The following is a 17,785-nucleotide window of genomic DNA, read 5'->3' on the forward strand; positions in this document are numbered from 1 at the left end:
TTTTAGGAAAGGAAGAGGTTATGTAGATCAGATATTCATTCTTAGATCTTTAGTGGAAAAGTTTCTAGAGAAGAGAAAGAAGCTGTATGCGGCCTTCGTGGATTTGGAGAAAGCATATGACAGGGTGGATAGACAAAGACTGTGGAAAGTATTAAGAATATATGGAGAAGATGGGAAGTTGTTGAAGGCCGTGAAGAGTATGTATGAGGGTGCTAAGGCTGCAGTGCGTGTGGATAGTGAACTAAGTGAATTTTTCTATTTGATGGTTGGATTGAAACAAGGATGTGTCATGTCTCCATGGTTGTTCAATCTGTATACGGATGGGGTTATAAAAGAGATATAAAGTAGGACAGTGGATGTTGGACCGGCCCTAGTGAGAGAGGGCATTGTTTGGAAACTCCCTGTACTGTTGTTTACAGATGATACTGTGTTCTTAAGTGAAGACTAAGGGAAGCTGCAAGGTTTGGTGGATGAGTTTGGGAGAGTGTGTAAGAAACGGAATCTAAAGGTGAATGTAGGGAAGAGTAAAGTTATGGTCTTCGAGAGAAGTGAAGTCAGTGAATGTATACAGTGAGGCTGGATGATGAGGAAATGGGAAATGTGATTGCGTTTGAGTACTTGGGTAGTGTGATGAGTAAGGATGGAAGTTTAGAGGGTGAAGTGCTTGAAATGGTGCAACAGGGAAGAAAGATTGCTGGTTCCTTGAAAGCAGTGATAACAAACAGGAAGTGAGCATGGAAGTGAAAAAGTTACTACGTGACAGTATTGTGATACCAACTCTAACGTATGGAAGTGAAGCTTGGACCTTGTTCGAGGGACACGAGTCAAGAGTGAAAGCAGTGGAAATGAGTTATTTGAGAGGAGCATGTGGAGTCACATAGAGAGACAGACTGACAAATGAGGAAGTGAAGGAGTGTTGTGGTGTGGATGTGGATGTGATAGGAAGCGTTAGGAGAAACACACTGAGGTGGTTTGGACATGTGGAGAGGATGAAGAGTGAGAGACTGACGAGGAGAGTTTATGTGAGTGAAGTGGAGGGGGGGAGAGGGAAGGGAAGGCCAATGATGAGATGGAGGGATGGAGTGGAGAGGTATATGGTATATGAGAGTGGGGGTGTGTGAGCTGGGAGCAGGGCACTGAAATGGAGGGGGACAGGGCGACATGGAGGCGATTTGGTTGTGGCCATCCTTTACGGGATTGAGGCGTCTGGCAATAGATAGATAGAAGAGTGTTACGGACGCAAATCTCGGGGTTGCGAACGATTTAACAACTAAACTATTCGAAATGGTGATTTTTTTTCTTTTCCTAATTTCGTCATTAACCTATCAAAATGGTGATGTATTTTGTATTTTATTGTTGCTGCTACCAGATGATCTTGTCCAGCCGAAGGGAATCCCATAATAATGAAGTGATCAAAGAAGACTATGAGCAAACTCGCCAGGTTTGGTTTCTGTTATGGTAAATGAAAATACCTGTAGGCAGCAAAAATGAATATAACAAACGTCACCAAATTAAGAGGGTAAGATCCAGGAGAACAAAGTTATCTACAGCATTTTACCCTGACGCCAGATGATTATACTCACCACTATAATTGATTTCTTTTAACCTGACAGAATTAGGCCACTCCCACAGCTTGGTTACGTTGTGGATGCATGGAATTTGATGAGCTTTAGCTATGAGATATGAGTCTCCTTGGTTCCTAGTTAAATTCACCTTCCAGTCTGCCTACATATGGCCATCAACCTAGCTGAAATGGGTCTCGGGATCTTCGTCAAGTGAAAACAAAAATGCTTCAATAGGAAATCTTCTGAGGTTTAAATATTGATTGGAAGTACTTTGCAGCGTCTTAGATATTCTTACCTTTTCCCTCAACTGTATGTTATTCTTCCTTTCCGTAGTATTTCTTTTCTTCCCTGTATTACCAGCCGCAATGCGTAGTAACATATTTGGAGAAGTACCCCGAGATGGCCTGGTCACGTGAAGCGAATAGTGAGTGAGAAATTGACTAGGGGAGTGTATCTGAGTGAGGTGGGAGAATGAGAGGGAAGAGGAAAACCAAGAATGAAAAGTAGGCATGAGGTGGAGAGGTACTGTACATGAATGAGGGTGGTGTGAGATGAGATGAAGACATTCCGTCGAAGAAGTATGGAGTGGAAAGGCATATGGATTAAAGTGAAATGAGGTGGAGAGAGGGAGACAAACGATTAGGTGGAGGGATGAGGTGGAGAGATACCATACTGTATATAGTATAAATGGGAGTGACATAGGATCAAGGAAGGGCTGCTTGATGGTAGAGGACAGGATGATGTGGAGGTAATTTGTTAACTGACACCCCTTCCTGAATTAGGGCGGCTGGCTATAGATAGGTAGACTTATTATCAGCTGCACTTTTATTTCCTCACTTGGCTAGATACTAAAACACTGTTAATCATTCTATTATACTGCTTTATGAACTCTGACTAGATGCTGTTGTTATTATTGTTGTCTGAGCGAGCAGAAGCATCGATACCAAGCAAGCAGCTGCCTTCTTGTGACAGACAGCGCCTGGCCAAGGTCAGAACATGCTCCTTCCACACAACGAGGTGCAGGAAATTTGGAGGAGGCATAGTCTCCATGAGACAAGTTGCGTATAGGAGATATGTATGAGTACTAGTCCCAGCTCAGACATTGACTGTTTGTGGTTGAGTTCCCTACCTGGGAATGGTGTACAAGGCTAGCTACCTGGCCTTGGCCTCATGTCATTCCCATGGTAGTACTTACTGCCGTTTGGCAGGCTAATGGGTGCTACACCTTGCTCAAGGGTGACCTGGGTAGGGGCATCCATCTTCCCCTAACCGGACACATGCTCCACCCAAATAATGCAACTCCAAAACTGGATGTTGTTGTTGTACCATCCGTCTGGCTGATCGAGCAGAACCATCAACCGCAGGTAAGCAACTGCCCTGCAGGGCCATCCCATGCACTGAACCGATGTTTCCACGTAGCTGACAGCGTCTCACAACATTGAGCCACAGGGATTAGTGTGGTTTGGTTTCTGGGTGGATGCTGCATTTGTGTCTCTCCTTCCAGTCGAGAGAAACCACTTCAGGCTCCGCATTACCCAGTTATTTGGGTTAACTTTTAGTACCCAGTGTTGTAAATGGATTCCTGACTTACAAGATACCATTTGACTTGCCACTCAGTGTAGAGCTAAGTTTAAATGAAAAGAACAGTATTAATGCGACAGGAAGGGTGGGAGAAATAAGAAGAGAGGAGGACAGACATAGAAAAAGAATATAGATATGATAGATATGAAGAAGTAGGTAGCACTACATCCAGTGTGTGGATGATGGGCACCTTCACCGACCACCATCCCAGACTGGTATTAAAGAGTATTAATGCTATGGCCTTCCGGTCCTTAGGTCTGGTTGTATTGGTGGAAGAAGTCAACCTCAGTGATTCCTCCATTTGTTGATGTCCTCATGGTCCTTGTCTCCATCTTCGGTAATTTCGGGGTTTAGCATTTTGGCCCTGATTTACCTGATGGACACTGCTCGCTGTTCCATTGCAGTTTTGGTGGATTTCATTATGGTTAAAGCCCAGAGTTGGGGTCTGATGGGGTCTGCACAGATGTGTAGTACTTACATAACACTACTGTGCCTCATTATGCACTCATTTCTTTGAAGAAAAAAAAAAAAAAAAGGATTCTTTACAGTGGAGCTATCTGGTTACTAAACTTTGAAAGAATCCCACTGATGCAAGAGAGACAGCTTTGGCAAAGGAAATCGCTGAGAGGATGGTGTTGTGCCCACAGGTTCATTTGAACATGAATCTGGTGGACTGCAGGCTGAAGTTGCCATTCCTTTGTAATCCATCATCTTTTGGGGAACTATAAGGGAGCTGTGAGACTTATTGGAATTGACACATGGTGAATTACCTCAACAGCACCTGTGACAAGGTGCATGTGGAAAGAGTGGAGATGTGCATTTCGGCTGAGACGGGTAGGTGGATAAAGCAGCCATGCTGGTATGAAATTTCAATGGTGAGGTGTGAGCAATGGGTACGGAAGGGAAGGGGAGAAGTACAGGGCAACTTGGACAGAGGATGCTGGAACAGGATGGCAGTGAGAGATGGTGTTCAAGTGGTTAGAGAAGTGATCTGGAGGGGGGGGGGGGAAATCTGAGTTCAATTCTAGGCAGGAGAAGGGAAGTTTTGTGATTTAATTTCATCTTCCATATGACTCACTGACATCATAAAAAACAACCCACTAATACTGTACCATCATACTAATGCTAAATGAGTTAGTCCTACAATATATTCAAAATGGACAATGTGTATTAATGCACAAGCTGTGATATATGAAGACATATTGCATGAACGAGGACTGCTGTGCAACATGGGCTGCCAACTTTACTCCCAAAGTCTCTCTTACTCTCTTTCACATGCATGCACCCATGTATGTATGCACACACACACACACACACACACACACACACATACACAAAATCATTCAAGCTTTCACAGTGCCCACAGTGACAGAGAGATACCACATCAGAATTCTCATCTTTAATGTATAAACAGACTCTGTACAGACTCGTAACTTAAAAATACAAGAAAACCAAACCCAGCACGACCTTTATGTTTCATACATATTTACAGATGTACAGTAGCAGACATTAACCCATAACTTCCAATGTCCTATATTTTTCATTCTATTCTTTCTAACTTAAGATGATGTTATTCAACTTACGAAAGGCTTCACATACTGAAGAGGTATTTTATGGCAGTATCTAACCCTCCTCAGTTTAATAAATCTCTAAAATGCTGCATATAACTGGTCTGGAGGCACCAAAAACAAAATGAAAAAAATGCAACTGGAGTCAAGGGGTTAACATTGATACAATTCCTTATGATAAATGATGAGGCAGAGAGCAATCATGTCTGAAATCCAGTGATGTACTCTTTGGAGCTTAACAAACTATTCAGGGTATTGTGTAAATGTTTCATAATTCTCTGGCATGGAAGTGGTGCAAAATTACTGTCTGCAACTGTACACCGATAGAAACAAGCAATAAATAAAGTGGTCATTGCTATGACCTTGATATATGAGAGATATTAAGTATACTCAATTGATTCTCTAAATCTGATTAAACATTTTTCCAGTATTGGCCATATTATCAAACATGAGAGAGCAAATGTGTAACCAAGCACTCAAGTTTTTGCAATTATTTCACGGGATATATGTAACTTTTAAATGTGCTCTGCCCGCATCCCACACTGCAGAGTATGATCAGCAACAATACAGGAAGTGAAGATATGTTCAATCATCATCGCAAGCTTCAGAAATTATCGTCAAAAATTAAGAGCCTGTCTACATGGTCTTACAGTTTTCATAATATGGCTACTTACTCTCGCTACTTTCTGAGTTTTACATTCAGTTCAGACTTTATGAATTGGGAGTTAGGTAGAGCCTCCATTCTCTTCACCAATTCACAGGCATTTCCCAAACTGATTAAAATCATCTGGAGGTAGTGCGAGAGAAATTATAAGCAAGTCACTAGACTGAAGGGGCTAGCAATGAAAGCTGGTTCCATTAAAATCACAAAAAATTAATAAATAAATAAGAATAAAATGAGAAAAAAAGATGTAAAAGCACGTTTATAATAAAATGTGTATTCTCAAGCTCAATTTAAAAAAGTAAAGTACTGTACAGGCATCCCTTAATATAAGTCAGAGATGCTCCAAAATATCAAACTTTTTCCATATACCTATGATGTAAATTCTGGAGAAACAGGCAATTCAGCTCTGAAGGTATGAATGGAACTTCAACAGGCAATTCTTCTATAATTTATTATAGACTACACCCATGAATCTGGGTGACATTCTTTTTAGTTTGTTCTTGCTTCTACCTGACCATTTAATCAGTTTAGGCTTCTAGAATGAAAGGTTTTTATTAAGGCTACATATAACCTCTCCAGTTTGAAAAGTCTATCCAATGCTGAATCAAAATGGTCAGGAGATGGCAGGAATATAATGAAAAAGGCATCTGCTGTTCAATGGGTTCATAACAAAAGTTTGAAAAATGAAGGCTACTTAAATCAATGATTCCCAGTAGTGCATTCTCTGGTGCTGGACAGGGATACCCTCATGTGGCTGGACTGATATAACTGTGTGGCTTCACTAACCAGTTATACAAACATCCGTATTCCCCAAATGGAGGCTGGTGGACTGCAGGAAAAATGTAACTTCAGCCTGTGGTCCACCAGGTTCATGTCCAGATGAACCCAGGGTCACCACAACAACAGGCAATAACTGTATTCTCTTATATAGCTATTATCAATTTTTCTATTATCAACATCAGACTACATTAATACAAGTCAATCTCAGTATATCAATGTTTTCCTAATATCACCGTAAGATTGCATTAATACAAGCAATTCCCATTGTAAGTGAGGTATGTGTTCCAAAATCACAGCTTCATGTTTACAACTGGTACAGCAAATTGGGGCAGGCTGGTAAATCAGTGTCTTTTGAGAATTATCATTAACTGCAACCCTTCTTATATTCTCAACTACTGTATGGACCTACCTTGACGGAAATGCAATCTTTCTTTCATTATAAAATTACACACATTTTCTGTCTCAAATTAACTACATTCCTTTTGACATTAGGAATTCTTTAGGTCGTATGCCAAGTGGTTTTGGTGATTCTGTAGCACCTCTTCCTCGACAATTTTTTCTGATAGTAGTAGTAGTAATAACAGTAGCATTAGTTGTTGTAGTAGTATCCTCTTGTATGCTATTCATGCAGAAAAGTCAATATTGAAACCAAATAATATACAAGGAAATATTAATTGCCAGGACCAACTTGCCAAGACCCGGGCTCCTACGCTCCTTGTGGGGCGACATAGGATTGGATGATGGATGAATGGATGGTTATAAGCAAATTAAAAAACTGTGAAGAGGCATTACAAAATCTCCTATGCCACTCAGAAAAAGGTTCTTTATATGACTCAACGATGGTTATATACAGTTAAATGCAGAACTAAACTTTCCTCACCTCTCCCACCTCAATTTTATGGATGGATTCATAGATACCTGAATGCTACTTAGTGGTCTGTGGTGCATATTGTCATTCATGTGAGTGATAGTTTGCATCTTTGTTTACTATGTCTAATTCAAATATCTATGAATCCAACAGTGAGAAAAGAGACGTGGAAGGTGAACAGAATTTACTATTCAACTGCATAACTGTAGACAGCTGAAAGTACCATACTTCCATTGGTAGGCTGGTCATATTTACATCCAACTTCTCAGCAAGAACACAAATTTATACATCAACCGTGAGAAACATCAGTTCATAAGAAATTCATTCCTGAATATTACATCTTACTACATCAAGATTGTGAAATATTATCAGCTTAAGAGTGAGAATGTAATACTTTCAGTTGCCTGTAGTTGTACCTTCTCACAATTTCAGCTCTGGGGCAATCCTAATACATTATTTACAACCAATAGCACTTACTACTCTTCATCAGGCTGTTGGTGTGTGTAGGTGGTTTTGCCGACTTCTGCCATTACAAATCTTTAAATAATTCTACTTTACCTAAACTGCAATCCACGTCAGACAAAGTAACCTTCCAGGCTTACATATCCACTACTTACAGTCACTGATATCTATTCTGCTCATCAAGTGACTGCTTCCTGAGGTCAATATTTCTGCTAGCTTCTTCTGTCATGGGCTCATGGGGTCTTTCATGACTCTTTTTTTTATATTTCAGTCTACAAAAGTATGAACCCTCTTGCAATCTGAACAAGGGGGCAATCCTAACACCTTCTGTATTTACAACTGCCAGCACTGACTCTGTACATTAACTATTAACTGGCTTTAGATAAAGATTTGCCAGCTTCTTCTTCCAGTAGGGACCCTTAAATGAGTACCATTCACCATCTGTAATCTACAAGAGAATGAATTCCCCACAATTTTCATTCTGGATCACACATTACTTTTTTCGTTATTTACAACCACCAGCATTTAATTCACTTGGCAACTAACTACTGGACTTAAATGGAGGTTGGTTGACTTCTTTTTGTCCTCATGCTGGCTCTTGTTCCATTTCCTAGGATCTTGGGAAGCAACGTGTTCTTCTTACATAACCAAATACCACACCACTTCTATCCTGACTCAATTCTTTTGCCATTAAAGACAGTTATATAACTATCTCAATTCATCTGCAATTAGGGACATTTATATTGACCTAACTGCAATCTCCAACTGTATGAACCCTCCTAAAGCTTAAACTCCAGGGCAATCCATACATCCTCATTATTTACAACTGACAGCACCTATTCCAAATGCTAATTAACTGGTGGCTGGAGCAGAAGGTTCCACTGGCTTCTTTTCTTCATCTCGGCTCTTGTTCCATTCCTTGAGACCCTCAGGAAGCGTGGTGTCCTCCTCGAAGCTGCCAGTGCCCTCGACAAATTCCTCGTAGGTAGACTTCTCCTTGAAGGGACGCGCACCCAGGAGTTCGATCATGTCCTCTCGGCTCAAGATCTCACGCTCCAGTAGCCTCTCTGCAACCTGGATGGGGATATGAGAATGATATAATTAAAAAAAATAAAATAAAATAAAAATAAATAATGAGAAGAAGAACAAGAAATCATCATCATCATCATCATCATCATCACCATCATCCTAACTTCTTTTTATCACCCAAAGATGGAGTAACGAATGGTTGCATGAAGAACATGAAATAAGAAGAAATAGGAAAAATATACTTTAAGACACTTGGTGGTAAGAGTCAAGGTGCTCCAAATGAATATGGCAATGGGATGGCTGGGTTTTTCTGTCCATGTAATGCCAGTCAGGGAATAGCAACTGGTCATCCTTGTTTTAAATGCCAGGACTAAGTACAGTATTTGTACTCTAGTCCCAGGCCCCTTCACTCCATGTGAGGTAATGCATGATTAGATGATAGACAGATGGACAGAACAACTACAGAACCAATTATAATTATAAGAAGAATGGCAACAATCAAGAACAACAGGAAAAAGAAATATAAAGTACTTGTTCCCTTTCCTGCTCCTCTCTTCCCACGTCTTCAGTTCTTCACTTCTCTTCTCCTTCCCCTTCCTTATTATTTATGCTCTTTCCTCTCCTTTCAGTCTCCTCTTACCATTATATAGACTCTCTCTCACTATTTGTGGCACCTCCTCTTTCTCTATCAACCAAAGTCTGTCACTCTCTATGTAAGTCCATGCAACTCTTTCTCATCTTCTGCACCACATCCTTTTTCTCATAAACAGCTGTAGCATTCTGGAACAGGCTGAGTCAGTAAGTTTCTCCAGCACCTCATCAACTGCCTATGCTTTTGTCTAAGTCTTCTCCATTGCCCCTTTCTAGCTCTCACACTCTCTTCATCTTTCCTTCCCCTAAACTTTTTGGACAGTCACCTCTCTATTTTCTCCTTCCCCTTTCTTATCTTCTTTCCTTCCTACCTTTTCTTCTTTACTTCCACTTCTTCATTCTCTCTCTCTCTGTTTGTGCAACTCTTTCTTTCTCACCTTCTGCACCTCCTCCTTCTTCTCCTGCAACAGCTGAAGTGTCCTGGAGTAGGCTGAGTCAATGAGTTTCTTCACCTCCTCATCAATTGCCTGTGCAGTTACCTCGCTGTAAGGCTTCTCCATCACCATTTCACCGGGCTCTGGAAGCTGGTAAACTCGCTGGCCAATTCTCTCGTTCATGCCGTACTGAACAATCTGATGGTTTGGGAAGAGGGTATTAAAATATTCATCATCAACTTTATCGGCTCCATCTTACACCTAATTCCTACAAAATGATGGGGGAAGGGATTCATGAGGAGACAATGGTTAACACAATGACTGTTTCTTTTGTTCATCCATCCATCCATCATCCAATCCTACATTGCCCCATGAGGAGCGTAGCAGGCCAGGGCTAAGCAGTTGGTCCTGATATTTAAGATGAGAGTGAAATACGGGGTTTTGGATGGCGGCGGTGGTGGTGGTGGTGGTGGTGGTGGGGGTGGGGGGTGGGGTGGGGGGGGAGTTGAAATCTGCAGGAGTTTGGAAGAGACAGGGGAGGAATCATTATAGTCATCAACATTCATCATCATCATAACCCCATTTCCTCCTTAAACAATGGAGGTGGGATCCATGAACACGCATAGAAAAGCATGAAAGTATCAGGACTATTAACAGTGAAAAAAAAAATCATCCAGCCACACACATCATTTCAGCCTTCAAAATTCTCATCTGTAAGGGGCAAACTATTCAGGTATATACAGTACATAATTCTTTCTTTTTTTATAAGGCCTTCATAAACACCAGAGAAATATAGCAATTCCATCAACAACAAATGAATATTAGAAAATTAAATAAATAACACATCTTTTCACCTTTCCTCAGCCTCTCTTTCTTATTAGTACCCTGGTAACTGCTCCTCTGCATTCTCCGCTTATATCTCCCCCATTACAGTGGGCATACAGCACCCATCAAAATCCATACTCTCACCCCTTTTCTGTCCAACTCCCTAATGCCAGAGTTAACCAGAACTCCCAGTCTTGATGTTTATACAACTGGTCAACTCTGGAACTGCACGTTTTCAGCCATGGGGTTACTTTTGTTTTTACAATGAAAAGCACGAAGTTAATCAAGGCATCCACCCATGTGAAATGACTGACACACAGTTTTCCCCTGATAATATCCTGCCCTGCTATAAGGTCTCTAACTAACAGGAACATAATGGCTGGGGTTGTCTTGCATCAGTCAAACCTACACCCTGTCATCTACTGTACTGTAGTGCAGTAACAAAGGCACAGGTAATCCTATATCAACATACAGCAGGTCTAGTATGCCATCTCAGTGTAAAATACTGCCTCTACTCCATAACACCACAGTAGAAGGAGTTACAGTTCATCCTCACAGTTAATCCACTGTTAAGCTGCTGCTGCTGAATTACCACATCTCTTCAATTACAATTGTTCGATATTCATTATAAGGTTGCTCTGAAGGCCAGAAATGTGTTATTTTGTGCTTTTAACCCCTCAAACATGAATCAGAAGCATGTCTCACTTAATGTAACAGTTTCCCTGCACACATCAAAGACTTAACCCGTTCCCCATGATGACACTTATTCATTGTCATAACCCTCCAGAGCGAGCACACTACAGCGCCTCTGTATCATCATATATCAATGCCACCAATGGAGACAGGAGAGGGTTTAGTTTATTGTGCTAGGGCCTTACATACTGGCTCATATACGTTACTGAGGATAAAATAAGCTCCACCCAATTTTTTTTTCCAGCCAATCCCAATATATATGGGAGGGAACGTGATTGATGGCGTGTTGGACAGTAGCTCTGCATCCTGCCAGGATCAGTCTTGACTGTGTGTCATAGGAGAGTGTACTAACGTTCTCTCCATAGTGAATTTTGCCGAATCACAGCTTATTCTTGAGGAATCTTGCGATTCCTCGAGTGATGAGGACCATCAGCTGTCGGCTAAAGACTCGGATATTGATGACTCGACGAGTGAAGAACTTGAGAGTGATGAATTTGATGATATTCATGAAAAAGAAATTGAAGGTGGCTGGTGGTTGATAAACGACATATTTGCTGAAACACATCCCAACCATGTGCCTGAATTTACGACCAAGTTTTTCGGGCTGAACCCAGCGATCAGCAAACCTGAAATCATGTCGCGTTTGGACTCTTTTAAGATATTTTTTGATGCAGATGTGGTGAAGCAAATATGTGAGTGGACAAATCTGAAGACAAATAAATATTTCAGTGAACACCCACAGAAAAGGGGTAAAGTAAACAACATTTTTTGGCATCCAGTTTCAGAAAGTGATACATACACTTTTATCAGCCTTTTGTTTCCATGGGAATAACGAAATTGCCCCGCATTTACATGTACTGAAGCAGATATTGTACAGTATCGTTAGTGCCACAGCCAAGATACACCACAGCCTGGGCCAAGCAAGGGCGTGAAGGCCAAGAAAATGTGGGCCTAGATTTGAGTTCAGAGGAAACTTTTCTAGCACGTGAGTACACTGCATTAATTCATGTGTATATATATATATATCATCATCATCCGGACCTCCTTTCCTACCCAACGGCAGGATGAGGAATATAGATAGACATATATATATATATATATATATAATCTAGGCTTACATTTTCTTAGCCTTCATGCCCCTGCCTGGCCCAGGCTGTGGCGTATCTTGGCTGTGCCACTAACGATACTGTACAACATACTTCTGCTCCAGTACATGTAAATGCTGGGAAATTTCGTTATTCCCATGGAAACAAAAGGCTAATAAAAATGTACATATCACTTTCTGAAACTGGATGCCAAAAAATGCTGTTTACTTTACATCTATCTATCTATCTATTGCCAGACGTCTCAATCCTGTTTGGGGTGGCCACAAACAAATCGTCTCCACGTCGTCCTGTCCCCTGCCATTTCACTGCCCTGCTCCCAACTCACACCCCCCTCTCTCATATACCTCTCCACCCCATCCCTCCATCTCATCCTCGGTCTCCCCCTCCCTCTTCCCCCCTCCACCTCACTCACATACACTCTCTTCGTCAGTCTTTCACCCTCCATCCTCTCCACATGGCCAAACCACCTCAGTGTGTTCCTCATAACACTTCCTATCACATTCACATCCACACCATCCATCATCTAATCCTAAGTTGCCCCATGAGGAGCGTAGAAGCCCGGGGCTAGGAAAGTTGGTCCTGGCATTTAAGATGAGAGTGACCAACCTCACTTATCCCTGAGTGGCATTACGTGAGCAATAAACCCCAACCACTCCTTGGATATAAACGTTCACCGGCTCAACGTTATTGGAGCACCTTTATTACCCACTAAACCACCAGGAGCCAAAATTTGGTTATATGGTTACCACCCAGCGTAGTAAATGGTTTCCTGGTGTACAGGAAATCATTTGGCTTGTCACTCAGTGTAGAGTCACACACAGGCAGAAGGAAGAGGAAAGAATGAAGGAAAGAAAGATACAAGAGGGAGTGTAAAGTCACCTGCAGGCAGAAGAAAGAGGAAAGAATGAAGGAAAGAAAGACAGAAGAGGATGGATGGAAAGAAGGATGGAGGAGAGGAAAGGGTAGACACCCGAGAGCAGCACTACATCAAGTGAGTGGATGGTGAGCGCCCCCACCTACCACAAACATATATATACAGTATATATATATATATTCTTTCACTGCACTGTAATTTTTATAAACCTACTCAAAACTATTTTTTTATTTATATTGTTTTTATAACAAGCACAACCAGTGACAGATTCAGTCTTACACACATAGGTGTATACTCACATACACACATATACAAAAACATACAAAACACTATAGCTATTTTCACAAGATAGCAGCTTTTCCCTGGAAAAGTAGTGTGGGGGAAAGAGGGGGAGGAGCCTCGTACACGGTATTACGCAAGATTAGTCACCCTCGTGGTGAAGGGGTTAAGTGAGGCCAAGAGTCCCAATACCTTGAAGAGAGTAATACAAGATTGGCTGTTGCCGTTTTACCCAAGCTGTTGATGAGATTAACCTGGGCATAGGCTGAGCTTGAGACCTTTGACAAGTCATCCTGTGCCCCAGTGTTGACAACCCCACATATGTTCTTGGACACCCATACAGAAGGTTTTATGACTTATTTTGGCTATTACACTTTGTTATTCCCTTGCCTACTGTGTACAGAATTAGTCGTTTTGATATACACTACATATGTAAATTGCAGAAACAGCATATCAGAAGTAAATTAATGTGTCGCATGCAGAAACAAACAATTAAGGAAATGGTGTTAGAAAGTTTCCTAAACCGACAAGCACACAGTCCTTCAGAATATGGCCACTATGACCACTAAGCTGAAGACCGGACCAACCTGAGCATAGGCAGAGCGTGTGACCTTCTGCAAGTCATCCTGTGCCCCAGTGGTGACGGCCCCAAAGAAGATGCTCTCAGACACACGGCCACCCAACATCACACACATGCGGTCAAACAGCTGCTCTTGGGTGAACAGGAACTGCTCCTTAGGCAAGTATTGTGCATATCCAAGACCCTTGCCTCGGGGTATGATAGACACCTGTGAATGAGGATGGAAATTTGAAAAACTGTATGGGATGGTCCTTACAGTCATGAAATCTTCAATGTCAACTACAAAGTCTTTGGGCAAGTACTGCACATACCCCGGATCTTTGATTTATAGGATGACTGATACCTACAGATATGGATGAGAAATGGTGCTGGAGACGGATGCCTTCAAGCAGTGGCACTGACATAACTTGGGGGCTCAAATACCTGGTTATGTAAATGTCCCTCAGTTACTTCCCTATGCCCTGAAACATGGATGGTGGACTGCGGAAAAATAGGAAGTTGGGCCTGGAGTTCACTAGGCTCACATACAGCTGAGCCTTGGGTTGCAAATACCACTACTGCTAGGTTAAGAATTAGAATATTGCAGCTGTCCCTTGGCAGAGCTCTACAGTGGATTTATTCTTACCTGAAAAAGACCCCAACCACTTTCACATTAGTCTATGGCCAACAGTACTCAGACTGGAAAGTAAATTTGACTACCGACAAAGGAAGTTCATTCCTATCTACCCATCTATTCCCAGAAGCTTTAAATCCATAAGGGATGGCCACAAACAAATCGCCTCCATGTCACCCTGTCCCCTGCCATTTCACTGCCCTGCTCCCAGCTCACACTCCCCTACCTCATATACCTCAACACTCCATCCCTCCATCTCATCCTTGGCCTCCCCCTCCCTCCACCTCACTCACATACACTCTCCTTGTCAGTCCCTCGCTCTCCATCCTCTCCATATGGCCAAACCACCTCAATGTATTTCTCCTAACGCTTTCTATCACATCCACATCCATACAACAATGCTCCTTCACTTCCTCATTTATCAGTCTGTGTCTCCATGTGACTCCACATGCTCCTCTCAAATAACTCATTTCCACTGCTCTCACTCTTCTCTTGTGTCCTTCTGACAAGGTCCAAGCTTCACTTCCATATGTTAGAGTTAGTATCACAATACTGTTTTGCAGTGACTTTTTTACTTCCATGTTCACTTCCCTGTTTCTTATCAGTGCTTTCAAAGAACCAGCAACCTTTCTTCCTTGTTGTACCCCTTCAAGCACTTCACCCTCCAAACTTCCGTCCTTACTCATCACACTACCCAAGTACTTAAACACACTCACATTTTCCATTTCCACCTCATCCAATCTCACTGTACATTCAGTGACTTCATATCTCTCAAAGACCATAACTTTACTCTTCCCTACATTCACCTTTAGATTCTGTTTCAAACACACTCTCCCAAACTCAGTCACCTTGTCTTGCAACTCCCCTTCGTCTTCATTTAACAACACAGCATCATCTGTGAACAACAGAACAGAGAGTTTCCAAACATTGCCCTCTCTCATTAGGGCCACTCCAACAGCCACTGCCATGCCTTGTATGTTTTTTAAACCCCTTCCACATACAGACTGAACAATCATGGAGACATAACACATCCCTGTTTCAATGCAACCTTCAAACAGAAAAATTCACTCAGTTCACTGTAAACACACACTGCAGCCTTAGCACTCTCATATATACTCCTCATGGCATTCAGCAACTTCCCATTTACTCCAAATATTCTCAATACTTTCCACAATCCTTGTCTATCCACCTTGTCATATGCTTTCCCTAAATCCATGAAGGCTGCATATAACTTCTTTCGCTTCTCCAGAAACTTTATCACTAAATACATAAGAATGAATATCTGATCTACACAACCTCTTCCCTTCCTAAAAGCTCCCTGTTCTTCTCCAACTACTATAATTCCTCTGTTATTTCCCTAACTCTGTCAACAAGTATCCTACCATATACTTTTCTTATTACACTAAGAAGACAAATACCCCTATGATTACCACACACTTCTTCTTCCCCTTTTCCTTTATTTTCATTCATTCATTCATCATCCAATCCTACATTGCCCCATGAGGAGCATAGAAGCCCGGGGCTGGGCAAGTTCGTCCTGATATTTAAGATGAGAGTGACCAGCCTCACTCATCCCTGAGTGGCATTACGAGAGCATTAAACCCCAACCACCCCTTGGATAAACCTTCACTGGCTCAATCCGATTGGAACGCCATATTTACCCACTAAATGACCAGGCGCCAAAATTTGGTTAAATGGTTACTACCCAGCATAGCAAATGGTTCCCTGGTGTACAGGAAACCATTAGGCTTGTCACTCAGTGTAAAGTGTAAAGTCACCCACAGGCAGAAGGAAGAGGAAAGAATGAAGGAAAGAAAGACAGAAGAGGATGGAAGGGAAGAAGGATGGAGGAAAGGAAAGGGTAGACACCCTAGAGCAACTCTACATCCAGTGAGTGGATGGGGTGAACCCTCACCTACCACATTTCTTCTTCCCCTTTTCCTTTATAAAGGGGAACAATTATACCTGACTGCCAATCCTCCAGGACTCTACCTTCCTCCAAGGCCAAACTGCACATTTTCTACATCCATTCAGCTGCTATCTATCCCCCATGCTTCAGCATTTCACCACACACTCCATCAATTCCTGGGGCTTTCCCCATTTTGACTTTCTTCACTGCTTCTACAATTTCCATGCTACTGATTTCTTCCTCACTTCTCACATCCCTCCTTCTCCTAACCATTCTCCAGCCACTTACACTTGCATTATTTTCACTCTCTATGTTCAACAATTCCATAAAGTGTTCTCTCCATCTGCTCACTTTTTCTCCCTTCTCCACTAGCAATCTACCATTATTATCTTTCACTCCCCAAACTTCTTTGGCACCCTGTCTATGTCTCTTTACCTCTTTCCAGAGCATTTTCTTACATTCCCTCCACTTTACACTCAAATTCCTTTCAAAATTCCTCATCCACTCTCTTCTTAATCTCTCTTATTAATCTTTTCACCTCTTGCTTCCTCTCTACATTTAACTCTCTTCCGTGTCTCAACTTCCTCCACACCCGTTTCTCATACACTCACAATATGCTTTCTTCTTTTGTGCCATTGCCTCTCTCACCTCTTCATTTCATCATGCTGTTCCTTGCACCTCCTTTTGTCTTCTTTTCATCCACATACCACCTCATAAGCTGCAAAGACTTCTTCTGTGAATATCTTGCACACACCTTCCACATCCCCCATCTGCTCCAAATCATCTTTACCCAATCGCTCCTCCACTTCTCTCTTATATTCTGCCTTTTTTCCATCCTCTTGCAACCTTTCTATCCTCCTTGTATGAACTACTTCCTCCTGTCCTTCCTTTCTTCTATTCCTCCATTTCATTTGAACCTTGACTTTCACCAACATCAAGTGGTGGATAGAAAGTCCACTCCCCCAACCTCTATGTGTTCTTACCATTAAACACCTCATTCTATCATCCAGACATACATAATCAGTCACTGCCATTCATTCATTCAGTTCACCACCCACCCTTCTCATCACTTGCCACATACACCTGCGGATCATTTTGTGTCTAAAGAGGGTACTGGCTATCATCAACCTCCTCCCTGCACAAATGTCCATTAGAGCACTGCCATTCTCATCCACTTCTGCAGACACACCCCATTCACCAACTAGTCCAACCAACTTCACATTCCCTACTATTCCATTCGTATCTCCAATCTAAAACACTCTCTCATTCCTTTAAAAGTACTTTTCCACATTTGTCAAGAACTCTACTTGCACGATATTGCAGTGGCACTAACACACACACACACAGTTGCCCACATCTGTAGT

The 17,785-nt window shown here is 41.9% G+C and overlaps 1 protein-coding gene across 1 annotated transcript in view; it reads right to left on the minus strand.

Moving 5' to 3' along the window:
* Positions 1-4,574: 4,574 nt before the first annotated feature.
* The window catches only part of Afg3l2 (AFG3 like matrix AAA peptidase subunit 2), a 92,715-nt gene continuing 79,504 nt past the window's right edge, over positions 4,575-17,785 (minus strand). Inside the window, exons 12-14 of the mRNA XM_080267646.1 lie at positions 13,907-14,107; positions 9,546-9,740; positions 4,575-8,562 (exon numbers count right to left, since the gene is read on the minus strand). Of these exons, the coding sequence (XP_080123772.1) occupies positions 8,341-8,562; positions 9,546-9,740; positions 13,907-14,107 (618 nt within the window). The 3' untranslated portion in view covers positions 4,575-8,340. The remainder of the gene's footprint in view (positions 8,563-9,545; positions 9,741-13,906; positions 14,108-17,785) is intronic.

The sequence above is a fragment of the Coenobita brevimanus genome, chromosome 3 (genome assembly GCF_032717465.1).
Source record: "Coenobita brevimanus isolate Jiangsu-jjx chromosome 3, ASM3271746v2, whole genome shotgun sequence".
Lineage (NCBI taxonomy): Eukaryota > Metazoa > Arthropoda > Malacostraca > Decapoda > Coenobitidae > Coenobita > Coenobita brevimanus.